The sequence below is a fragment of the Triturus cristatus genome, chromosome 4_1 (genome assembly GCF_964204655.1).
Source record: "Triturus cristatus chromosome 4_1, aTriCri1.1, whole genome shotgun sequence".
Classification (NCBI taxonomy): Eukaryota; Metazoa; Chordata; class Amphibia; order Caudata; family Salamandridae; genus Triturus; species Triturus cristatus.
The window spans coordinates 79,319,116-79,345,865 of record NC_140585.1 but is presented as its reverse complement, the minus strand read 5'-3'; the positions used below and the strand labels follow the sequence as shown (position 1 = coordinate 79,345,865).

The following is a 26,750-nucleotide window of genomic DNA, read 5'->3' as shown; positions in this document are numbered from 1 at the left end:
CCGATCCTTTATGGTCAAATCCCTCACCAGGGACAGGAGTATCCTGTTGTATTCTGTTGCAGATGCACAACATCTCGGCAGTCCAATACATCAACCGGTTAGGAAGTACTCACTCGAAAACTCTGTTGGATATGGCAAAGGACTTCTGGCACTATTGCCTGCAGAAGCAAATCTTGGTGATGGCAGAATACTTTCCAGGGATCCAGAATACGGCAGCAGACTGTTTCCTGACGTTCATGGAATTGTCATGGGATCTCCTGATAGAACTGACCTAATTCCCTTTGATCCTCCGGGACCATCAGAATTGTCTGCACCCCATGGTTCTGCAGGGATATCTCTCCCTTATGGCATGGAGGATTTCGAGAGACGCTGGAAAGACGACCATCTTTCAGCAGACGCTGCAAACTTTATCCAACAGGCGTAGGCTACAGGCACCATCAAGAGATATCACTCAGATTGGAGAATATGGCATAGTGTGTTTGGAGAGACATTTGGATCCCATTGGGAAAGAAGTTACTCAGATATGAAACTTTTTGCCAGAATTGGCGCAGTCCGGGCTGGCATACCATAGCTGGACACGATACCATAGACAATAAGCAGGTTGGGGTAACACACTTGGGTTTGTAAGCTAATGAAGTGTATTCGACTCTCTAGCCCACCAGGACCCAGGCATTTTGGCCTGTGGGGTGTTAATGTGGTATGAAAACTCATCATGAGTTGGCAAGATAATCAGTATTTGTTACAAAAAGAGGGTCGGCAAAAAGGGCCATCTTCATTATGTCTAATCTGATGCAAGTGATAGTTGGATGTGAGAGTGTTGGCTATTTCAGCTACAGTCTTCACACTAGAAGGGGTCACATTTCCCTTCTCTAGAAGAACTAAGACAAATACCAGGTCAGTATCTTATCCTGCATTTACTGAGAACCCTAAGCTATGCGTAGTAAGATGCTTTAAGGCATACGAGGAGATGACAGCCGACATCAGACCGGTAGGTGAGAGGCGACATGATTGCCCTGACTAAAACGTTTAAGGTGGCATCCTCACCTTCCATTGCCAGGTGGGTACGATGGATCATGGTGAAAACAGGTGTTGATAAACACAAGCTTGGGGCTCATTTCAAAGGGGGAGCCATGGCGTCTTAGGCCATACAGGTAGCTGGTAGACTTGAGGTTGTAATGAATGCTGCTGACTGGTCATCAGAGTCGATCTTTTAGAAGTTTTATTTCAAACCTATTTCGGAGGCCACAGCTTTGGTGCAAAGTAAGCTTTGAACATGCATAATCCTTGCCTCCGCTCCTGACGTAGAATGAAAAATGTCCTAGTTAACTAGAAGGAACGTTTCAATTCTATTAATGACAAGGAGGCGAGGATAATCCCCCTGGAGACATCATGGAGTGATCTCCAACCCTCACTATGATTCTTTGTTATTATTAAGTAAGGTTAATAATTGATTTAAATTATGTAAGTTGATATCTGTTAAACTTGGTTTGATGTTTTCTCACTCATGCTGTGAAAGAATAAATGCAATGGATTTGCAGGCAAGACAGAGAATTTATGTAAATGGTTGTAAAGAATTGGATAACCTGGGTTACCTCTCTGTTGTGTAGGTAGTGATCAGAAATTCAAACGGGACAGGCGTTCAAGGTTAACTTCCTCCAGTGAAGAAGAGGAACACCTTTACATACATCGGGCTGTGTTATGATTGGACTATGGTTTTTATGGAGACTCATTCCCCAGTGGTTCATCGGATATGTAGTCTTTACTATTTTTTTCTTACGTATGTTCTTTGAAAGCTGCTGATTTAATAAAGTGAAGAAGGAAATGCATAATCCTCACCACCTTGTCCATAATAGAATCGAATCGTTCCTTCTCGTTAGCTCGGACATTTTTCATTCTCACTACAAAATACTTGACATCTCTATTACGTCTAAAATCAAAGCAAAGGTGGGTCTGGGAAAATATGTTAGTTTTGTTTTATTATTTTTTGCAACCTATTACTGACAGGTATGAATGCAATGACACAATGATTCATATTGTGGAATATTGCGTAATCACAGGCATGTAGTAATATCTCACACGGATAAAACTAGACCGTTGTAATTGAAATCCTAACATTATGTCTAGGATAACCTCTGTTGACCAGTTTTTTAGTAGGTCACTTGCTTCACGTACCTGACTCTCTCTCAGCCCTGTGTTCGTGACAGGTGCCTGACTCTCTCTCAGCCCTGTGTGCCTGACTCTCTCTCAGCCCTGTGTGCCTGACTCTCTCTCAGACCTGTGTGCCTGACTCTCTCTCAGACCTGTGCTATTCACAGGTGCCTGACTCTTTCGCAGCCCTGTGTGCCTGACAGATGCCCGACTCTCTCTTAGGCCTGTGTGTCTGACAGGTGCCTGAGTCTCTCTTAGGCCTGTGTGTCTGACAGATGCCTGACTCTCTCTAAGCCCTGTGTGCCTGACAGGTGCCTGACTCTCTCTTAGGCCTGTGTGTCTGACAGGTGCCTGGCTCTCTCTTAGGCCTGTGTGTCTGACAGGTGCCTGACTCTCTCTTAGGTCTGTGTGTCTGACAGGTGCCTGACTCTCTTTCAGCCCTGTGTGCCTGACAGGTGCCTGACTCTCTCTTAGGCCTGTGTGCCTGACAGGTGCCTGACTCTCTCGCAGCCCTGTGTGTACATGTGCCTGACTCTCTATCAGCCCTGTGTGCCTGATATGTGCCCGACTCTCGCTCAGCCCTGTGGCCACATGTGCCTGACTCTGCCGCAGCCCTGTGTGCCTAACAGGTGCCTGACTCTCTCTGCACCCTGTGGCCACATGTGCCTGACACTCTCTCAGCCCCGTGGCCACAGGTACCTGACTCTGCTGCAGCCCTGTGTGCCTGGCAGGTGCCTGACTCTCTCTCCGCCCTGTGGCCACATGTGACCGACTCTCGCTCAGCCCTGTGGCCACAGGTGCCTGACTCTGCTGTAGCCCTGTGTGCCTGACAGGTGCCTGACTCTCTCTCCGCCCTGTGGGCACATGTGCCTGACACTCTCTCCGCTCTGTGGCCACATGTGCCTGACACTCTCTCCGCTCTGTAGCCACATGTGCCTGACTCTCTCTCATCCCTGTGGCCACATGTGGCTGACTCTGCTGCAGCCCTGTGTGCCTGACAGGTGCCTGACTCTCTCTCCGCCCTGTGGCCACATGTGCCTGACACTCTCTCCGCTCTGTGGCCACATGTGCCTGACACTCTTTTCCCGCTCTGTGGCCACATGTGCCAGACTCTCTCTCAGCCCTGTGGCCACAGGTGCCTGATTCTCGCTTAGCTCTGCTTGCCTGACAGCTGCTTGACTTCCGCTCAGCCCTATGAGTCTGACATGTGCCGGACTCTCTCTCAGCCCTGCGTGCTTGACAGGTGCCTGATTCTCTCATAGCCTTGTGTGCACAGGTGCCTGAATCTCTTGCAGCCCTGTGTGCCTGACAGGAGCCCGACTCTCTCTCAGCCCTGTGTGACTGACTCTCTCTCAACCTTGTGTGCCTGACTCTCTCTCAGCCCTGTGCTCTTGACAGGTGCCTGACTCTCTCCGCCCTGTGGCCACATGTGCCTGACTCTCTATCAGCTCTGCGTGCCTGACAGGTGCTTGACTCTCGCTCAGCCCCTATGAGTCTGACATGTGCCGGACTCTCTCTCAGCCCTGTGTGCGTGACAGGTGCCTGACTCTCTTGTAGCCTTGTGTGCACAGGTGCCTGACTCTCTCGCAGCCCTGTGTGCCTGACTCTCTCTCAACCCTGTGTGCCTGACTCTCTCTCAGCGCTGTGTGCCTGACTCTCTCTCAGACCTGTGTTCTGGACAGGTGCCTGACTCTTTCGAAGCCCTGTGTACTCATGTGCCTGACTCTCTCTCAGCACTGTGTGCCTGACAGGAGGCTGACTCTCTCTTAGGCCTGTGTGTCTGACATGTGCCGGACTCTCTCACAGCCCTGTGTGCTCGACTCTCTCTCAGCCCTGTGTGCCTGACAGGTACCAGACTCTCTTGCAGTCCTGTGTGCCTTAGATGTGCCTGACTCTCTCAGCCTTGTATGCCTGACAGGTGCCTGATTCTCTCAGCCCTCTGTGCATGACATATGTCTGTCTCTGATGCAACCCTGTGTACCTGACAGATACCTGACTCTGTTGCTGTCCTAAGTGCCTGACTCTCTGGCAGCCCTGTGTGCCTGACAAGTGCCTGACTCTCTCTCATCCCTCTGTGCCTGACAGGTGCCTGACTCTCTCTCAGCACTGTGTGCCTGACCGGTGCCTGACTCTCTCTCTCAGCCCTGTGTGCCTGACAGGTGCCTGACTTTCTCAGTCCTGTGTGCTTTGCATGTGCCTGACTCTCTCTTAGCCCTGTGTGCCTGACAGGTGCCCGACTCTCTCTCAGCCCTGTGTCCCTGGCAGGTGCCTGACTTTCTCAGTCCTGTGTGCTTTACATGTGCCTGACTCTCTCTCAACCCTGTGTGCCTGACTCTCTCTCAAACCTTGTGTGTCTTACAGGCGCCCGAGTCTCTCTCAGCCCTGTGTGCCTGACATGCGCCTAACTCTCTGGCAGCCCTGTGTGCTTTACATGTGCCGGACTCTCTCAGCCCTGTGTGCACAGGTGCCTGGCTCTCTCGAAGGCCTGTGTGCCTGACAGGTGCCCAAGTCTCTCTCAGCCCTTAGTGTCTTGCAGGTGCCTGACACTCTCTCAGCCCTGTGTGTCTTGCAGGTGCCTGACTCTCTCTCAACCCTGTGTGCCTGACTCTTTATCAGCCCTGTGTGTCTTGCACGTGCCTGGCTCTCGCTCAGCCCTGTGTGCACAGGTGCCTGGCTCTGTTGAAGGCCTGTGTGCCTGACAGGTGCCCGAGTCTCTCTGTCAGCCCTGCGTGCCTGACAGGTGCCTGACTCTCTCTCAGCCAAGTGTGATCTGAGAGTGCGAGTGTGCATGTGAACACTCACATGTTCACATTCGTTATCAATTCTTTGCTAGAAGAAGAGGGTATACCAGACCCCACCCCACCCTCCCCCCACACCCACACACTAGCCCCCACCTCCTCCCCAGAGTCTCCTCAGGGCTTACAAAGCTCGAAGCACTTCCTTCCTGCCGGCTGGGGCACGCGCCTCCCCCTACCCACGCGCGCAGGCTTCAGGGTGCAGAGGAACCTCAAAATAAACCAGATGGAAACTATTCAAATAAGTTGCTACACAAGCAGGTCTTTCGGGTGAGGCCCTGCAAAGCTGAAGCGAGAAACCCCAAAAAGAACGGCAGGATGACCAACCTGTCTAAGTGACTGGCTAAGTGACTAACTGAGTGACTAAGTGACTAACTGAGTGACTAAGTAGAATACGTGAGGCTCAGGGCTGTCAGATTGTGCCATATCAAGTGGTTCAGACGTCAGTGAGTTCAAGAAGGGAGGATCACAACTGCAGTCTTTGCCCTCTAAATGAGTGAAGTTCCTTAAGGCTGTAAACAGGGGTAATGGGAAAGGGGAAATTGGTCCAGGTGTGGTAGGGGGTAGCATCGACGTTTCGATCCGGCTTATCGGCAAAATTCAGTAGATATAGACCATGATCGACGCGATGGAGTAAGGACGTCGATCAGATTGTCTCCGGTTGTAAAAATCACACTGTGCCCTGGATTGCCTGATTCATTCAGCCAACTTTTGCCACAAATAAGGATCTGAATATTACGTTCCATGGATGGTTTGGGCACCACCGCCAGGGTCTATATCTACTGAATAACGGGAATTGTCCTTAGCTGGCCCTTGCCACGTTACGGGCATTGGTGTAACCAGGTTTTGTACTCCAATTGTACATTGCAAGAGTGATGAGGGTCACTTCACCCATCCCCTTGTCCTGAGGAAGATCCACATAGCTGAGGTATTAAAGTCCCTCTTTTGCTGATAACCTGGATCGAAACGTCAATGCTACCCCCTACCGCACCTGGACCAATTTCCCCTTTCCCATTACCCCTGTTTACAGCCTAAGGAAACACTCCTTACAAATTCAAATGAATAATTTGCATGTGGCCAGGTTGCATCTATTGATTATCAGTTTTGTACAGTCTTGTAAATATATGCCCTTTACTTTCCTACACACTTTGAGCTCTCTTGACTCCTATATATACACTTGAGCACTCCTTCTTACACGTTCCCTAGAACATTTTTCTACTTTCTTGACCCTCTTATGATTGTTCCTTTAAATGACTAAATAAATGTATTGTAATAATACTTAGTGGTTTTTTCTGCACATTGATTTTCACGATTTACAGACGTTTGGGAACTGATTAATGTAAGCTCAAATAAGTTGTTAATTCTGTTAATCTAACTCTTCTTTGAATAATTAGTACAGGACCATTGTTTCTTTATAATAACCGATACTCAGGTCCAGGGACCTTTTCGGAATACCCCATTGGTTATAATGGCTCTAACGGAGTGGGCACCAATGAGTGCAGTAAGTGAGGCGCAGTCCTGGCAGACTGCAAAACCTCAAGCGAGTGAGGCATCAGTGAGTGATCCTGCAGAAAGTGTGAAAGGGAGGTGAAGGGCTAACAGGCTGTGCCATCTCATGTGTGTGAGACATCTATAAGTGCAGTAAGTGAGGTGCGGGGCTGCCAGTCAGCGCCTACTAAAGTGAGTGAGAGTTCAGTGAGTGCAGTAAGTCAGGCACTGGACTGTCAGTCAGCGCCTTCTCAAGTGAGTGAGAGTTAAGTGAGTGCAGTAAGTGAGGCGCAGGACTGCCAGTCAGCGCCTACTCAAGTGAGTGAGAGTTCAGTGAGTGCAGTAAGTGAGGCTCAGGGCTGCCAGTCAGCACCTACTAAAGTGAGTGAGAGTTCAGTGAGTGCAGTAAGTCAGGCGCAGGACTGCCAGTCAGCGCCTACTCAAGTGAGTGAGAGTTAAGTGAGTGCAGTAAGTGAGGCGCAGGACTGCCAGTCAGCGCCTACTGAAGTGAGGGACAGATTAGTGAGTGCAGTAAGTGAGGCGCAGGGCTGCCAGTCAGCACCTACTGAAGTGAGTGGAAGTTCAGTGAGTGCAGTAAGTGAGGCGCATGGTTGCCAGTCAGCGCCTACTGAAGTGAGTGAGAGTTCAGTGAGTGCGGTAAGTGAGGTGCAGGGCTGCCAGTCAGTGCCTACTGAAGTGAGTGAGAGTTCAGGAAGCAGTGAGTGAGGGTGCAGAAAGTAAGGAAGTGTTGTGCAGGCCTACTTACCTGTGGGATCTCAAGTGACTGAGACTGTGAAAGTGAGGGGCAGGATCGTCTGCCCAGTGCCATCATAAAGGAGTGAGATGTCAATGAGAGTTCAATAAATGAGCTGCAGGACTGACTGCCAGTCAGCACCATCTCAAGTGAGTGAGACATTGGTGAGTGCAGTAAGTGAGGAGCAGGACTGCCAGTCAGCGCCTACTCAAGTGAGTGAAAGTTCAGTGAGTCCAGGAAGTGAGGTGCAGGATTGCCCGTCAGCGCCTATTCAAGTGAGTGAGAGTTCAGTGAGTACAGTAAGTGAGGAGCAAGACTGCCAGTCAGCACCTACTGAAGTGAGTGAGAGTTCAGTGATTGCAGTAAGGGAGGCGCAGGACTGCCAGTCAGGGCCTACTCAAGTGAGTGAGAGTTCACTGACTGCAGTAAGTGAGGCGCAGGACTGCCAGTGAGTGCAGTAAGTGAGGCGCAAGACTGCCAGTCACCACCTACTGAAGTGAGTGAGAGTTCAGTGATTGCAGTAAGTGAGGCACAGGGCTGCCAGTCAGCACCTACTCAACTGAATGAGAGTTCAGTGAGTGCAGTAAGTGAGGTTCAGGACTGCCAGTCAGTGCCTACTCAAGTGAGTGAGAGTTCAGTGAGTGCTATAAGTGAGGTGCAGTACCTCCAGTGAGTGCAGTAAGTGAGGTGCAGGGCTGCCAGTCAGTGCCTACGCAAGTGAGTGAGAGTTCAGCGAGTGCAGTAAGTGAGGCACAGGGCTGCCAGTCAGCACCTAATCAAGTGAGTGAGAGTTCAGTGAGTGCAGTAAGTGAGGCACAGGGCTGACAGTCAGCGCCTATTCAAGTGAGTGAGAGTTCAGTGAGTGCAGTAAGTGAGGCGCTGGGCTGCCAGTCAGTGCCTACTCAAGTGAGTGAGAGCTCAGTGAGTGCAGTAAGTGATGCACAGGACTGCCAGTCAGTGCCTACTCAAGTGAGAGTTCAGGGAGTGCAGTAAGTGAGGTGCAGGGCTGCCAGACAGCACCTACTCAAGTGAGTGAGATCTCAGTGAGTGCAGTAAGTGAGGCGCAGGGCTGCCAGTCTGTGGGATCTCAAGTGAGTGAGTGTTTAGTGAGTGCAGTAAGTAAGGCACAGGGCTGCCAGCCTGTGGGATCTCAAGTGAGTGAGAGTTCAGTGAGTGCAGTAAGTGAGGCGCAGGGCTGCCAGTCAGCGCCTACTCAAGTGAGAGAGAGTTCAGTGAGTGCAGTAAGTGAGGCGTAGGGCGGCCAGCTTGTGGGATCTCATGTGAGTGAGAGTTCAGTGAGTGCAGTAAGTGAGGCGCAGGGCTGCCAGTCAGCGCCTACTCAAGTGAGAGAGATCTCAGTAAGTGCAGTAAGTGAGGCGCAGGGCTGCCAGTCAGCACCTACTCAAGTGAGTGAGAGTTCAGTGAGTGCAGTAAGTGAGGCGTAGGGCTGCCAGCTTGTGGGATCTCATGTGAGTGAGAGTTCAGTGAGTGCAGTAAGTGAGGCGCAGGGCTGCCAGCCTGTGGGATCTCAAGTGAGTGAGGCTCTGGTAGCTGAGGTATAGTGCTGCCAACCTAAGCCATCTCCAATCAGCGAGTGATACTGTGGGAACTGATCTGAGCAGCTCCCTGTTGTGTGTCACTGCATGGGGGCGAGGCTGCAGCAAAAGATATGGGAAGGACATGAGGTGCCAGGCTTAACCAGGTCATGCCAGTGATAATGCAGCAGAGGTGCCAGGCTGCCAGTCTGCACCTGGTCATGCCAGTGAGACTGCAGTAGAGGTGCCAGGCTGCCAGTCGGCACCCGGTCATGCCAGTGAGACTGCAGTAGGGGTGCCAGGCTGCCAGTCTGCACCCGATAATGCCAGTGTGATTGCAGTAGAGGTGCCGGTTGCCAGTCTGTACCAGGTCACGCCACTGAGTGAGACTACAGTAGCGGTGCCAGGCTGCCAGCCTGTACCAGATCACACCAGTGAGATTGCAGTAGAGGTGCCGGTTGCCAGTCTGCACCAGGTCATGCCAATGAGTGAGACTACAGTAGATGTGCCAGGCTGCCAGTGTGCACCAGGTCACGCCAGTGAGTGAGACTGGAGTAGAGGTGCTGGGCTGCCAGTCTGCACCAGGCCATGCCAGTGAGACCGCAATAGAGGTGCCAGGCTGCCAGTCTGCACCAGGTCATGCCAGTGAGTGAGACTACAGTAGATGTGCCAGGCTGCCTGTGTGCACCAGGTCACGCCAGTGAGTGAGACTGGAGTAGAGGTGCTGGGCTGCCAGTCTGCACCAGGCCATGCCAGTGAGACTGCAGTAGAGGTGCCGGGCTGCCAGGCTGCACCAGGCCATGCCAGTGAGACTGCAGTAGAGGTGCCGGGCAGCCAGCCTGCACCAGGTCATGCCAGTGAGACCGCAATAGAGGTGCCAGGCTGCCAGTCTGCACCAGGTCATGCCAGTGAGTGAGACTGCAGTAGAGGTGCCAGGTGCCGGTCTGTACCAGGCACAGAGGTGGCAGATTCATGGCATATCTTGGTGCAGAATGCTAGATATCCACCACTTAGAAATATTTCACACACTTTGGTGATTTAAACTATTTTTTATGACCCTTCCAAGGCCCCAATAAGCCAGCGATCCCTTAAGATTTCCTTTGCTCCTCTCTCTTAATGTTCACAGGTTTTTGACAACCTTTGGGTTTGGGCATTTGCAATGAAATCTTTCTCGCCTTTGGGACCTTATATGTATTTAGCTAGGCAGCACGTTATCCTGGGCGCTGAAACATCTACTGTTCTTTAACATGGAGGCTTTGACACTAATAGGTACATTATCGCACTATACATTATCGCACATTACTGCAGCGTAGCCTCACTCATATGTATCTTCAACACAGTGACATTCCCATCTCACAGTAATCACCGCCACACAGGGAAGACCCAATGACTTCCGGTGATTATTATATATATTTTTTAAATCACAGAAGCCCGAGTAAAAGCAGGCACCGAGTATCTCTACTGTTCTAAAGCGGGAACATGCAGTGGAATGTAACCCACCATGCCGTGGCGATTCGCCTGTGAAAAAGAGCCTGAATGGACCCCTCTTCGAAGTAACAACACATATGCTCATAACTCCGCAGTTGTTTTTAGTAAACATAGAAGTGAAGAGTCCAACTTGATCATTATGGGATGGTTCCAGAACATGACACTTTGTGACCTGTTGAGATTTCTGTTTCTGAACAGTACTGGTAAAAAGATACAAACAAGCATTTACAATGCAATGGTCTCGGCATTGTTAAATTTAGAGCTGTTGGCATTGCTCATGGCATTATTCTTGTTTATGTTTTTGTTTTTAAAACATTTAAAGAAACGGCATTGTTATTTACAATGTCAATAGCTTAATCACTCTCCAATGCGAGACCTATTGCATTTGCACCCACACACAGAGCCACACACACAAAGCCACCCACACACAGAGCCACCCACACATACAGAGCCACTCACATAGCGCAACCCACACACACATAGAGCCACCCACAGAGCCACCTACACACACACAGAGTTACCCACACACAGACAGAGCCACCACGCAGAACCACACACGCAGAGCCTCCCACACACACACAGAGCCTCCCACACACACACAGAGCCTCCCCCACACACACAGAGCCTCCCACACACACACAGAGCCTCCCACACACACACACAACCACCCACACAACACACAGCCACCCCCACACACACACAGCCACCCACACACACACACAGCCACCCCCACACACACAGAGCCACACACACACAGCCACACATACATACACAGAGCCACATACACACACAGTGGCTTCCACAAACCTGCTGTGACGAGATTAGCAATAAATCATCATTTAACAGTGTTTAAGGCACGAGAAACGAAGGAGTTAAATGCCAACATCAGAAAGAAATAACACCCACACTGCGAGCATTAACGTAATTACAAAACAAATGCTGTCAGAAGCAACCGAGCTGTCAGAGCCTATGACCATTAGGATGAGTTCAGCACCCGGCCCCGCTGGAGCAGCCGCTGAGCTGCTTGCTTCTCATGGCGTGCTGTCTGGTGGGCCTTGGGACCTAAGAGGGGAAGTGAAGGCATTGAACACTGCGCACTCTGGCAGCAGATGCCAGGGAGCACCTCCCGTCAAGACTCCAGGCCATTATAGAGGCAGACAGTTAAACGGAGGGCAGAGGGCTGAGAGCTGCAGACAGAGGGAGTGAGGCAACAGCTGGAATCCCTCACTGGGCTGGACTGCTGTGTCCGGCTCTGTCTAGCAGGAGTGCAGGAATGGCTGACATCCGTGCAGAATACAGCACAGAGGCAGGGCTGCAGCGGCGCTGTACCACAGCACCCGCTCTGCTGAATAGAGCGCAGAGACAGGGCTGCAGCGGCGCTGTAACTGCGTTGCACCACAGCACCCGCTCTGCTGGATAGAGCGCAGAGACAGGGCTGCATAAATAAATACACACATGACCCCCCCCCATGGCAGACGTGGTACACCCCACCCCTACTCCCGATGGTGCAGAGTCTGGAGACTGCCGTGGGTGGTTGGGGGTTGCCACTGACTGCCGGTCCTCGAGTGTGCTTCTGTCCACAGATCACACGGTGCGTCCGTCTGCTCCCCTCCCCCATGGGGCTGTGACCCGCTCTAGCGGACAGGCTGGCTTTTGTAGCGCCTAATCTGCATTCTCCCTGCCCTGCCGGCAGCTTCCCGGGAGGAGGAGATAGCTGGAGGAGGGGCTGGGGTGACCACCGTGCACACAGCCGGGTTCTGGGGAGGGGTCGGGGAGGCGCCGTTGGCCCAGCAGTGCATACAGCCGGGTCTTGGGGAGGAGCGCGGGGGGTCAGCAGTGCATACAGCCGGGTCCTGGGGAGGAGCGCGGGGAGGGAGGGGGGGGTCAGCAGTGCATACAGCTGGGTCCTGCGAGGAGCGGAGGGGGGGGGTGCAGCATTGCATCCAGCCTGACCAGGGGGAGGAGCCCCAGCAGTGCTGCTCCCTTGTGAACATGCGGTGACCAGGCGCCGGCGGCCGGGAAGGACAGGGAGCCCGACCTCACCCGGCGCCCCCCCTGCTTGCTGGTAACCATGTTTCTCCGAGGTCAAGCAGAAATGCCTCGGAGAAACGCAGCAAATTTTCGGATTGGGGGCGTGTTTTTCTTTCTCTCCTCTTCCTATTGGCTGGAATGTTTACATTCCAGAGGAGAGAAAGAAAGTAAAAAACACGCCCCCGAATCCGAAAAAGACGGGGCTTAAACGGACAGACGCCCCTCTCCTCCAATGGCTGGCCTCCGTTTAGGAAGCCAGCCAATGGAGAAGAGGGGCGGGTTTAAGCCCCGTACTAAAACGTTAAATCTCGCGAGCAAGACTGCACAAGCGCAGCCTTCACTAGCCGAGACCTAAAAAAGCCTGTTGGCACTTCCAATGCTTGTTTTTATGCAGTGAATTCTACTGTGGATTTACCATTTATTAGTCCTGTACACATGAGGTAGCACAATAACCCAACATAGCTGTACTTTCTTTAGTGAATTCAGAATGCTAAAGTTTCTTCTTTAGCATTCAAACCTGAGACTCTGAAGAGTGCAAAGCTGAGTCAGTCTTGGTGGGAGTTGAGCCTATGATCTCCAGAGCACCGCATGTGTCAGCGGCAAGAGGTCATGTCTGATATTCAGTATTTCTTGTGATTCTAAGCACTCTGGAGCTTCTAGGTATACCCTGTCACATGATTTACAGTTGTACACAGGCACAACTTATGTTAAGGTAAGTCACATATACATGTCACTTGGTTTGAGAGTACACATTTCCAGGAGGTGATTTGATGACTTATAATTTCATGAAATTGCCATGGTCTCTTGCATAAAAAATGTATAAGAGGCTGGAATGAGGGATGATATCAGGCTGTGTGGCCTTAGGGAAGCCCATGTGAAGATGTGAGGGTGCTGAATACGATATTGCTGTAATGGAATGCGCTGTAGCGCATTTGAAGTAAAGTGATATATTCGTTTTAACGCTGCCTCAGGTTTCCGTGATTAAGTAAATCCGGGGCAGTGTCAACATCCATGAGTGCTGTGTGGGAATGCCCACCGCAACGCCCATGGAACGCCTCCCGTGCACAGAGTAAGGCAACGCAGCGACTTGCGCAGCTTTGTCTTACTCCATGCCTATTAGACCATGAAAAGCCACGCATAGATATGATTGAGAGGCCTGCACCTCCAGAGCGTCAACAAAAGTGACATTTCGGAAGCATAAATAAGCCCCTATATTCAATAAGGATGCTTCTGTCCCGCTGTCTCCCCTTGCACAACTTTGGCTGCTGCGCTGTGCTGCGCTGCACTTTGCTCTATTTTAGTAAATTAGTCCCCCCATTCAATACAGCCAACTCACAAAACACTCACACCACATTCTGTACCAGTCTAACACAATGTAAGAAGTATCTAGAGACTGGCTAGGGAGACTGACTGTCAACTGAGGGTCAAGAGCACAAAAGAGAATGAATATTGTAACATATGAAGGGATGCAACACGATCCAACACACAACACCATCCCCGGACTCAACAAACACGATGAATTCAGGAGAAGCCCAGCTTTTTATTGGAGACAATAAAATAAAAGTCTCAAAACAGAGAGGCCACAGTTCTCATGGAACTTGTTGTCAGGCTAGAAGCTGTCACTGGGTCCCATCTGCATTTGAGCCTCATTTCTATGGATAAATACAAACGTGTTCCCTATGCAAGTCACCCACAATTCCAGTGAAAGAAGCTCACGTAATAGGACTAATGTGGCTTGACCTCGTGCCCATGTAGATCACCCTTACCAGCTGCCCTTTATTTAGCAGGACATATATTTTTGAGAAACCTCAAAGCTGCATTAAGGGGGGAGTACCCAGAATGCTCCACGTCAGCTCCGAAATAGCCAGGGGCCCCAAAGAACAAAACCTGGAGCTAGAGCTAGACCGGGTTTAGCTTCCATTGGTGCAGCAGGTGCAGTGGCGCCATGTCCCGAAGGCCAGAGTGGCTCATTGAATACTGATTATTGTTGTACTTCACAGTTCAAACAGCAGCCAGGGCCCAGGGGGCCCATTTCCTTCCTTGCACAGGGCTGATGACACTCGCTACCGCACTGGAGCCGCATCACTGGTCCGAGCCTGCCTTGGGGCAGGTTTGACATCTAAGAATATGATTCTAACCACAAACGTATTCACAGAAGGCATTTAGCAGTCCTAAAGTTAGGACTCCTAACTTCTGTGAATACCGAAATGAGTAAGTGCATTCTGTGAATACCAAAATTATAGTAAGTTTAGGATTTTGTCTTAAGTTAGTTCTGTGAATCGGGCCCCCAGAACTTTAGAATGTCCTCCTATCTTTAAGGAGGAGCTCAACTGATGCCACACCAAGGCTTCATGCCCTGAGGGCACCACTTGGGGAACCCGGAGCTCACACCAGCAGAGGCAAGCAGGGCTCAGGCAGTTCCAGTAGCTGGTCCAAGCAGCAGGTCAGATGGCCAGTTGCAGAGAGGCCTCTGGAGTTTGTAATGTCCCTGTAGCTCAGAACAGGAGGACAATATGCTGAGCGTTGTACTCACTTCAGCCTGGGATGAAGGGTGCAGGTCAAGTCTTCCTTCTCAACAAGGAGGGCCGGCCTCAAGGTGCCGGGTGTCCTTCTGTAGTAACTGCAAGTCCAGGAGTGTACTGAAGAGTGGGTCCAAGGGTCCCCTTTTAATACCTGGTGCCCTCTTTGAAGTAGTAGAAGCTTCTGGAGTTCCCACCTACAGAGATTTCTGGAATTTCCTACCTCGGTGCCCTGGTCCCTCTCTTTCGGCACAATGGGCTAGTGTGAAGTCCTTTGTGTGTGAGCTGAGCCAGTGCCTTTGATATGCACATGTTGTAGGTGGTGGCCACCCACCTCCAATCCTGCCAGAGATGGCCCATCCTGTTAACACCCAGACCCTCCATTGTACCTAAAATGTTGGAAATGTATTTTTTAGTTTTACATGTCCTGGTGGTGGAAAACAATTAATGTGTCACTGCTATGAGGCCTATATGTCCCATAAGATAACATTGGGCTACCATATTACATTTAATATTTGATAACATTTGCCTTGGAACAGGTAGAAAACGAATGTTAGGTGTCTAAAGAACTGTAATTTAAAATCCTCTTTAATTGTAAAGTCAGATTTTAAGTCACAATTCTGAAAATTGCACTTTTGGAAAGTTGGCATTTTATTGTCCTAACCAGTTGGTGCCTACAGCCTGTATCCTGGGTCACATGACTATATGTAGTTGACAGTCGGCCTTTGCGTATTCCTCTCAGACAATAACACAGAGGTGGACTTAGTGTTGGTGGGATGGGCCACCCTGACAGAATGGGAGGGGAAGAGCTGTGCTCAGACCCACTTGCATTTCAAAGGTGCTGCCTCAGCACACACACAAAGAACTTCACACTAACCTTTTATGACCCCAGGCCCTGTGGTGCCTGGGCAGGGAGGCAGGAAATTCTAGGACCACCGTGGGTGGAAAACTCTAGAGGTTTCTTCCAACTCAAAGTTGGCACAATGTATAAAAATAGGACCTTCGCATCCACTCTTCAGTTCACTCCTTCACCTGTGGATACTATAGAAGAAGGGCTGCCCTGCACACAGAGGACTGGCCTGCTGCTTGAGGCCTGGCCTGCTCTTTGAGAAGGAAGAATGGACCTGCTCCCTTCACCCCAGAGTAACTGCAAGCATCAGGTGGCTGACCTTCTGTTCTGAACAACAGGGACACAAGCTCTGGAAGTCTCCCTTCAACTACCTAGCTGACCTACTGCAACTGGACCTGCCTGGGCCTGCTGGCCTCTGCTAAAGTGTGGCCCTGATCCCCAAGATGTGTTTCTGCAGGTCCTGGGATCTTGGTTGGCATCAGAGTGCAGTACTCAATAGAAGGAGTAATCCTGAAGTTTTGGGCCTTTTACGACCACGAATGGGCACGCTCATGCCAAGATCTCACCGTATGCGTCAACCGTCAATGCAAAGTTACGGTGGACCTAACTCTTTGTGCTACAGTAAGCACCAGCAATGACCTGCAACATAAGATCTGCACTTTCCACAACAGCATCGACAGCCTGTGGCGACAGCCAACACGAAGCTGCATCAACGACTGTCTGTGACTCCCGACAGGATCTTCACGATGCAGTGATGACCGTCCATGATGTCTAGCCTGCTCTTTGTGCTACAGCAACTACCATCTACAGCGCTTTCCCTGTTCTTCACGTCCTCCTCCACCGTGACCTGGACACTTTGTGTCGGACTTTGAGAAGGTAACTTTTTCAGCCGGACTAACCTGGTCCTTGTATCCGGCCAGAGCTCCATTGCAATCAGCCTGAACGTGTGACTTTCACCTGGTGTAGCACGACCAGATGACTCAGAGTAGCGCTTTTAGGTGCTATAGTTACATAAATCTTTGACAATGAATATCTTCAGTTCTACTGATTGGATCTTTGTTGTTTTGGTGTCAAATAATTTAGCAAATTTTACTTTATTTTACTAAGTTGATGTGGGATTTTTCTAGTGTTATGTATTCTTGTTATTATTGCTTGTGTGCTGCATACTTTACACATTGACTGATTTTGTGCCAAGCTACCAGAGGGTTAAGCACAGGTTAATTTAGTGACTTTTGTGGCTCACTCTGGCAAGAATTGTGGTTGTTGCTTGAGAAGGGTATTCACCCCTAAACCAAAAATCTTGGGGCACATTTACAAGGAGTCAACGCCGCCATAGCGCCAACTTTTTGACGTTTACAGCACCTTTTTTTCAGTTAGCGGCAGTTTTCCGGGGTAAACGTGTGATTTTTGGATCGCCAGTTCTGGTAGCGAGACTTAATGAAAATGAGATGCAAGGAAGGTGTACCCGTGCAATAACAGACTCTAACCCCACTTCGCGATATTTACAAGAAATTCCTTGTATGGTGCAAAACCCAAAAAACTGCCTCTAACTCTCTAGTTAGAGTCAGTTTTTTAAGACCAGAAAATAGCTGGTCTTACAAATGGTGCAAACACTTGGGGCCTCATTTTAGAAGGTTTTGGTGCTGGACAGCTCTGCAAGGAATGTTGCTGCGCTGCCCTGCAACAAAACTACAGGGCAGGAATGTGCACCATCAGTAAGATAGGGCGCATTCCTGGGCCTCATTCATGAAAAGTGTTGCATCGCTGCAACAAAACAGCGTTGCAACACTTTTCACTATGCCCTTCTTGCAACACGATGGATGCTCTGCATTTACTGTACAGCGCTCCGTGTCACAATTAATGACAGCTACGTTTGGTATCCTGACGTTATCTGTCAGCGCAAAAGTCACGCATTGCTGCAGTTGTGGCACAAGCATGGTGCAACTCCAGAAATGCATGTGGCCAGCCTATACCTGTGGCACTGCGTCACCCTTACACTTGCCATGATGCAGGCATAAAATGCAGGATCGTCCTACAATTGTTGCAGGGAAATCTGATAGATTTCACTGTGCCACTCCTAAGAGGCTTTGTGAAACCTCCTGCATACATCATACCTGATGCAGGTATAATGTGGCACAGGGCTTCACAAGGTCACGCATATGACACCCTGTCTTTTTCCCCTAAGTTGGCGCACAATGGCTGCCATGCGCCAAAGCAGCCACCCTTGCGCCATGGTGCACCGCTGACTGTGTTGTGGAGTTGATTGATGTTGTGGCTCCATCACTTCTCGAAACGTCTGCAGGGCATCTGGACTAACAGAGAGCGGGAGTGAACCAGTTGGCCTTCTTGGAGTGTTGTTTGCATGGTCTTTTCTTGAGGGGTGCCAGGGTGTTGGCACAGTTGGAGATCCATTGGTGGAGGTTGCGCACTGCGGTGTTGGAGTCTGTAAGCGTTGGTGGAGTGGTGGTGGTGAGGGAGTTGACGGGAAGTCCTTTGGTGGCCTTGATCCAGCTGCTACAGGGGAGGGGGTCAATGATGGAGATGATGTTCGGTGGGCGTGGTGAAGGCATGATGGAAACAATGATGGTCGGTACAGGAGAGTCCTGTGTTGTGGCTGTAGTTGAAGTTCCCCCTAGTGGATAAGACGGGCTCAAACGTGTGTCAGGCTATGTTGGTGGGTGCTTGAGTCCGATGTTGGCGATGTTCCCCAGGAGGTGGGGGGTGTTCTGGTCACTGGGGTTGTCCAGGTGGAACATCAGGTCTCCAGGTAGGATGTAGTTTGTGAATGGGGTGCGGTGAGGTCTACAATGGCATTGGTGAATGCCCAGCAGGCCTGTAGATGAGGGTGCCGCAGAGGGTGGTGTTGGTCCGGATCTGGAAGTGGAGGTGTTCTATGATCACCGTCGGGTCTTTAGAGTGCCTAGTCAGTGAGAGTGTGCCTTAATTAGACAATGGCAATGCCTCCTCCAGACAGCTCGGGGTGGTCTGTGTGGGTGAATTTGTAGCCGTTGTGAATGGTGATGGCCAAGTCTGGTTCGGAGCAGGGGTTGGTCCAAGTTTCTGTGAAGAAGGCGATGTTTGAAGAGGTGGCATCAAGGAGGTCCCAGATTTCTGTTGCGTGTTTGTGGAGGGACCGCACGTTGAGGAGGATGCAGTCGGCTGGGCGGCAGGAGGTGTTGGTGTGCTGATGTGGCAGAAGGTGCGTTTGCAGTTTCGACAGGAGAATACTACAGTGTTGCTAGATGTCAGGCGGTGTGGCGTCCAGGATTGATGGCGAGGAGGGTGCTGGCGTCGTAGTGGTGGAGTGTCTGAGAAGAAAGGTCCTTGGTGCTGGGCGTGGTCCAGTGGCGGACGGACGCAGACGGCTTTCCTTTGGCACCTCAGTGGTACGCCCCCTGTGCATGGCCACACAGCGGCTGCTATTATGCAATGCTGCAGGGGGGACTGATCAGCTGGGAGGTGCGAAACGCGGGAAAGGACCCTAGAGTGGGTGGGGCCCTTACCTCGAGGCAGGGTCCCGCGTCTTCTGTGCTCCTGCTCTCCTGAGTCTGCTTCCAGGAACAGGAAGCAGGCAGCCAGACTCCCTCCTCTAAGTCAATCAAAACGCTGCAATGCAGCATTGTGATTGTTCCTGAGTGCCATGCCAAGGCATTCAGCCAGGGGCTGAAGGGATGGGCATGTTCTCCATGCAGGCTGTAATGCAGCCTTCGTTGCTAACAGTGATGTGCGCATGTCTGCTTTGGGCAGCCTGAGAGGGCCGACTAAACAGTTGTTGCACACTTGAGTGGGTATACCACTCCACCTCTGCCCTGCTCCATGGGTAGAGCAGCCCCATCCACCCTACCGCCCGCAAAGGAAACATAGCAGGAGTACAACAGAAAGTTATCATCATGTTATGTTTCCTCTTCTTGCACTGCTTGAAAGCAGTGGGGTGACGCTCTTCTGCCAAAGTGGATGAGCCGCCACTGGGGGTGCGCCACCCACAGGTGCTATGCCTGGGCCCCACTTGACCCCCGGGCATCCTCCGCAACGCGTTCCACCTTCTCCTCACCTGGACATTGACACCATGTTGCTATCTGTTGCACTCTCTCCAAATCTGTGACTCAGCCAGCAGGAGGCTCAGCCAGGCGACAGTTCACAAGCCAGGGTACAGCTGTTGCCGCCAAGTCCGCTGGGGAACCTCCCAATGCAGATGATGCAACAGGGCCCCCTTAGGCGTGAAGTTGCAGCGCTCCCGCCACACGAGTTCAGCGCAGTACAGGGGCCTCGCCCATCACAGCGTCAGGCCAGCGCAACATCCTCCGGCCTGTGATGCAGAGAGGAGCAGCCCACCATTGGTAATCTCCTCCGTGCACCTCGGTGTAGTGGTGGCGCATAGTATGCGATGCAGACCTCCCTACGTTGGTGCGCAGGAGCGCCTTTACCGTTCACAGCTCCAAGGGGCACCAGGCAGTCTTGTGCCACAGGTCAGCACCGTGTCTCCATGCGACCTGGCAGACTTCACCACCAGGTAAGGCCAATCGCCGCGCCCGAATATCAATCACCACGGCCTAGCAACTCCACAGCACCTCCGCATCCCACTCCGGGGCCCAGACCCAGGCCCACAGAGGCCCCCGTGCTCCAGGGACTGTCCGCGCTTTCAAGGTTTTGGATGCCATGGTGTTGCAAGCAGTGCGCAATGCTAAGTGATGCATCACTGGTTTTGCCGATGATGCGCCTCTCTTCATGATTGTTGTCCTGGATTTCCTCTTCCACTAGGACTCTGGCTGGTCATCCTGGCTGTTGGGGAGCATGAGGGGGTGGTTGATCTGTGCTGCACTTGCCCCTGGGTGCTCCAATCTGCATTCCATTGGTTTTGTTTCCTATTTTTCATCGGTGGTGGACTTGTAGGCTATTTTTGCCTCTAGAGGCAAGAAAAAGCACTTTGGGCTGAATAACGGGAGTTTTTTGCCCCCAAATTGGCCTTTTGTCAGTCTTTGCCCACTAACACCAGATTTTGTATTGCCTTCATGCTAGTGTTAACGGCAGTTTTTCACTACAGCTACCTGAAACTATCGCCATGTAGCGACGTATTGTAAATACATCGCTAACAGAGCGATAGTTTTTGGTGATAGGCCGTGTTAAGAAAACTGCGGCTAACTAGCGTTAGTTAGCGGCAGTTCTTGTACATATCCCCCCTAGTTTCTCACAGCATCCTATTTTGAATTCAAAGATCTTACATCATAGCTTATACATGATCAATTGTTAGCCACATGCAACTCCAAAGACGTTCAAGAACGTTTGCTTACCTGTAACAACTCCACTTTAGACGAAGCAGTAGATATTGCCAGAAGCATAGAGAAATCATGAGACAATGCTAACCGAATGGGAGCTCTCTTGTCTGTCCCCCACTACCCGGAGGGAATGATCCATTTAAATCCACTTGGTGAAAGGACCACCGTGAGATTGCCCTTGCCAACTCTCAAATTGGCTGTACCTTGGTATCGGTATCATGCCCTCTTTGTGCCTCTGGATCCCATTCACACTAAATTCAGTTGATAGTGTAATGAATAGGATTTGAAAATTTGATCTTGTGTCAAACACGCAAAGAGCACTCAACTGACTCCCTTTGTCTGCTCGGGTCAATAAAAAATCTGCTATTGCTCTAGGGGTGTAAGCTGTGCTCAAAATATTAACATAATGTAACAAAGATTTACCTGATTACTTATCCGGTGATTGCCTAGAGCATTAGTGCCGTACTGAGTGTAACTCACAATGCCAGCTGTGTCTGACTGAAATCTCTCTTCTCTTTCTCACAGAGACGCTGCAAGCCTCTCCATGGCGCGCACCAACCTCCGGCAGCTCTGTTGGCCTCTCTTCATCGTTCCTTCCGTCTCTGGGTCCAATGCTGAGACCGCATCCGAACTGACCACCGTACTGATCCTGCTATTCATCTTGCTGCTGCTGCTTATTGTCCTGGTCTTCAGTTGGCACAGGCTGAACCTTGACACTGACAACAAGTATCACCCCCGGCGACTGTGCCGTGGAGGCAGCGAAGAAGAAGATGACAGAGGACCCATGGCATCGCTTGCCGGAGCTGCAGCTGACAGGTGGCGGGTCATTCGGAACCGCGTGATGGGGGGCTCATCTGTCCAGCTCAGCCAGTCTGAGGATGGCATGGACCAGGAGCTGGCAGGACCCTCAGAGGATGGAGACATGGAAAGCAACGAGGAGAACGATTACCATCAGGATCGCACCGGCGTGTTAGATGATGAGACGGATGACGATGATGATGATTACTCAAGCATGGAAGCAGCACAGCCAACGACGAAGAAAGAGATGGATGCTTCTGACCTGCCTGCTGAGAGAAGATCGACCAACAGCCAAGCAGTGGACACCTTAGAGACCCTCCTGCCCAACTTGTCTGGCTCTGCTGTCTGGGAGGATGAAGGTCCAGAGGGCAGCGTCAGTGTACATGTCACCGCACTGTAACAGGCCCTGGGGCACAAGATGAACAGATAAACCATTCCCAACATGAACGTCCTGCCATCTTGAATTACTGCGAACAAATAAAACATTGATACTGCTCAAGACCAACGCCTTGAACAAAACCTCTTTTCATCCTCTCCACGATGGCCAAGTTGTACAACTCCACACATCCCAAACCACAGAACTATGTGACCCAAGGGTGAGACATACCGATTATCCTGTGGTACATACTGTTGATATTATGGGACATATGAATGATCCTGTCAGACACACTGTTGAGCCAATGGCACATATCAATGATCCTGTGAGACATACCAGTGATCCTAAGGGACATACTATTGATTCTACAGGACATATTAATGATCCTGTGGGATAGAACGATGATTCCAAGGCACATATCGATGATCCTGTGAGACAAACCAATGATCTTGTGGGACATACTGTTGGAACTTATGGGACATATGAATGATCCTATGAGACACACTGTTGCTCCGATGGGACATATCAATGATCATGTGAGACAAACATACTGTTGATCCAATGGGACATGTCAATGTTCCTGTGGCACATACCGATAATCCAGTGAGACATACCGATGATCCTGTGAGACCTTACGATGATCCTGGGAGACATACTGATGGTCCTGTGACACATACCGATGATTCAGTAAGATATACTGATGTGTTCCAGTGAGACATATCTGTGATCCTGTGGGACATATTGTTGATCTTATGGGACATATCAATGATGCTATGGCACAACTCGATGATCCTGTGAGACATACCGATGATCCTGTGAGACATACCAATGATCATGTAGGACATAACAATGGTCCTGTACGACATACTGATGATCCTGTGAGACATACTGATGATCTAGTGAGACATACCAACGACCCTGTAAGACATTCCAATGGTCCTGTAGTACATACTGATGATCCTCTGGGACAAACCGATGATCCGATGTGACATGCCGATGTGCCTGTGGGAGATACCAATGGTCCTGTGGGACATACGATGATCTTCTGGGGCATATCAATGATCCTGTGGTACATTCCAATGATCCTGTGGGACATACTGATCATTCTGTAGGACATACAGATGATCGTGTGGGACACACTGATGATTCTGTGGAACATACCAATGGTCTTGTGGGACTTACAGATGATCCTGTGGGACATACAGACGATCCTGGGATGTACCGATCATCCCAAAGTTTCTATAGCCAGAGAGACAGTTACAGACACCATAATGCAGAGGTTGACTTTGATCTCATTTTCCTACCATTGAATGTCCACTGTTTGCACATACCTGGATGTTTATTAAGATGCTGACCACGGTGCAGCGCTATTCACCGTACCAGTTTTACACTCACCAATTTTAGGAGTTGTTTACTGTTGGACCTTGATGAAGAAGGCACCCTAGGTTCAGAGGCAGGAAGTCTAGAGCTGCTGACATATTATTTGCCTGTTTACATCCGGTTCTTATGTGGTCAGAGCCTGGAAGTTACAAGGGCCCCAGTGTGAGATTTACAAAGACCCTCTTCCACATCCCCCCAAAGTCCGGGTATAAAGTGGTGATAGTCAGCAGCAACTTGGGTGTCGTCAGCAAGGCTAGGTCTAGATGATGCAAGATGCAAGGCGGTGCACCCCAAGCAGTCAACTAGTTGTGGGCAATTATGCCACGATGGCCTCCTGTGCAGAAGATAGGTCAGCGCTTCCTTTCCACCGGGTATGTGTAGGCTTCCATCGCAGCTTCTGGTGTTCAACCGGTGTTTTACCAATGTTAGCTCCCATTTGCTTGTGACATATAAAGAAAAAAAAATGTGATTTGTTTAGGTTTCTCCATTTTCGTTATTACTTCCTTTTAGGAAGCTGTAAATGGCTGACCTTGTTGTAATTACTTTCTGTTTCATTGACATCTGTTCTCTTTAAGCCTAGCTGTCATGGCTATTGATGCCTAAAATATTGGTACATAAAGGTAGACGGGGCTGTCAGGAATTCAAGGAATGTTGTCATTTTCTCTTTCGTCACTTTTGTGCTTGGCGAGGAGCGGAGTGAAATTACAGCACTATTAGCATATTGTATTTTGTCATGTCACTGGGGAATTATATTAAAAGAGTCTAGTCCTCCCAACGGCCATGTTAGAGTCAGGCAACTAAAAGAGTCTAGTCATCGAATCGGCCATGTTAGAGATAGGCACTACTGTCTAAGTGCTGAAAGCAATGACTTACTGAAAGAAGGGTAAGATTATATTTGTTTTTATTGTCTAAATACTAATAACAGTACCGCAAATGCATGGTGCGTCCTTTATTGAAAGGAATGATGGCGGAAAAATGTATTATGGAGTTCAATGACAATCTTCTCCAAATCTGGAAGCGATTTCAACCTTGAAAACGCAGGGTCATTTTGAATTAAAACTTTTACAAAGATAATTGGCAGATTTATTTCCTAAATACAGAGATCCCTCTGGCCTCAAAGAATAGCCAGAAATGTGTTAAATGTCTCTGCATAGCCCAAAAAAAAAAAGGTATTCACAAAAGGTTTCTAGAAATATGCCTGAAAATTTACGATTAGTGCAGCTTTTCAGGCTTACTTCTAGAAAGGTTTTTCATCTTCAGAAAGTCGTAAATCTACAGATCTGAGGGTGCAGAAATACATCTTTGTGACTGAAGCCCGCAGCACCAGATTTCTTTATATTTGATTACAGACCCAAGCATTGCTTATGGCTAACCCTTAAGTATGGAATTTTGTGTTGTAAGAGCTGACTGTAAGCAAAACAGTCGGGCTATATTTACCCTAGGTTTGCGTCGCTTTTGCACCACGCAACGGAGGCATAAACGACACAACCCTTAAGATGCGATTTGTCAAGCCACATGGGAGTGGCTTGATCAATCCCGAGTGATGCAGCTCAGATCGCTGCATTGTGTTATTCTGCCCCAGGGAGGCGTTCCATGGGAGGTGCGTGGGTGTTCCCATGAAAAAGTCATGGATTTTGACGCATTCCCAGATTTTCCAGAAGTGGTAGACATGGAAATGCGCCAAAACTGCTACACCTCGCCTGGTGAGGCGTAGCAAAGAGAAATATATTTATTTCTCCTCGTTTTTTCTTCTTTCTCTGTGTGCTGAAGAGGAGAATGCCTCACCGGATATTTTTTGTACAGGAAGGTGCCCCTTCCTTCACAAAAACAATCTTGCTAACAACGCAGGCACTCTTGCACCATAGTGCAAGAGTGCCTGCGTTGATATTACCCAGCACACAGCGCAACAGCACTGGGAAAAGGCAGGAATGCACTGTGTTATGTTAAATATTGTTCATTCCTTCCCTCTCCCTATTACGCAGCGCAGCAAGGTGTCTCGCTGCGCTGCGTCACATAGTGATAAATATGCCCTCAATGGCTTAATGTCTGTAGAACTCGTACCTGCCAGGATGCATTTTATATTTACTGAGTACAGTATGAAAACAGCTTACTCTTACCATCTGCAGCCAGGCTGTGACCCTTTTGTATCAATGTGTGTTAAAGTGACACAATAGCCATAAAATACTTCGACCCACTGTTCCGCATAATTTTCCCTTTTTATGCACAATTTAGTCTAACGTGCCACATAAACTGGTTCTTCATTGCCATTTAAGCACAGTCGCCCCTAATGTATAACGAGTACAATGATCAGTGTTCTTGTATTGATAGGATTCGAATTGTAAGTTCAGATTCCATTTTGCGGAACGTGCGGTTCTTTGCCCGATGTTTTATATTAGTTACTTGTTTTTAAATTAAAGCTTTATGTTATTTCGACCAAAGATCTTTTTAAGTTTTACTAATTCTTTTAAAGGTTCTGTCTCCGTAACCCTGCTTCCTACCATGTTTTAAACATGTGTCCTTTGGGGTTGAATGATTGAAATGAAGGGCACTATGTCTACTAAAAACATAGAAAACAGACTGACACTTTTTGTTACACAGTTTTTTCTCAGTTTCCAGTGTGTGTAGCATTGGCAGAGAGGCTTAAAAGATGCCCAGGCTCATGAACTGTTCCAGGATATACTGAGTGCACTTCCTGAATTGGAAAGTTAACGGTGTTAGTGAAACACAGTGCAAACTTGAGTCATTTATGTTTTTTAAAGCTTCTTGGACTAATGTTTTTGAGCCTGACATTATTTGAATCTATTTCTGATGTAATTATGTAATGATAAGACTGGCTAATGCAACAAACAAGTTCCTTTTACTTAAAATATTGTTTGTATGTTATTAAATTGATTTTCATTCTTGAATTTCTGTCAATTTTTTTGCTGTTTTCAACAAACTTGTAAGTATGCCACTTATTTTGTGGGATTTCTACAAATGCGAGCTTCTGAAGGGATTTTCTGGCATATGTACAAAGAAATTAAGCAGCGTGGCGTTGCAAGCACTGTGCCATTTCAAAAACGTAGGAATGTTATGTTATGTTAATAAAATGTATTGAGCGCACGAATACCCGGAGGTGTCTTGGCGCTAAGACTGTCGTAAGCCCAGGAAAGAGCATCTAATTCCGAAATAGCCTTGTTTTGAGACCCTTTCTAAAAGAGGTAAGTGCGCTTGCACTTCTGATATCAATTGGAAGCGTATTCCATAATTTCGCTGTACCATACGAAATGCTTCGGCCTCCCCAGCTTGAGGTCCGGATCCTCGAAGCCCTCATAA

At 49.4% G+C, this 26,750-nt stretch overlaps 1 protein-coding gene across 3 annotated transcripts in view; it reads left to right on the top strand.

The window, feature by feature from the left end:
* The window catches only part of LOC146839577 (uncharacterized), a 53,592-nt gene extending 27,251 nt beyond the window's left edge, over window positions 1-26,341 (top strand). For 2 of the 3 annotated variants that reach the window (XM_085651643.1, XM_085651641.1), the window contains exon 2: window positions 21,407-26,341. In XM_085651643.1, coding sequence (XP_085507769.1) covers window positions 21,426-22,079 — 654 coding nt within the window. In that variant the 5' untranslated portion in view covers window positions 21,407-21,425 and the 3' untranslated portion in view covers window positions 22,080-26,341. Of the gene's footprint in view, window positions 1-16,279; window positions 16,485-21,406 lie in introns of those variants that run through there. The other variant, XM_085651642.1, reaches the window with a different exon arrangement.
* The last annotated feature ends 409 nt before the right edge of the window (window positions 26,342-26,750 follow it).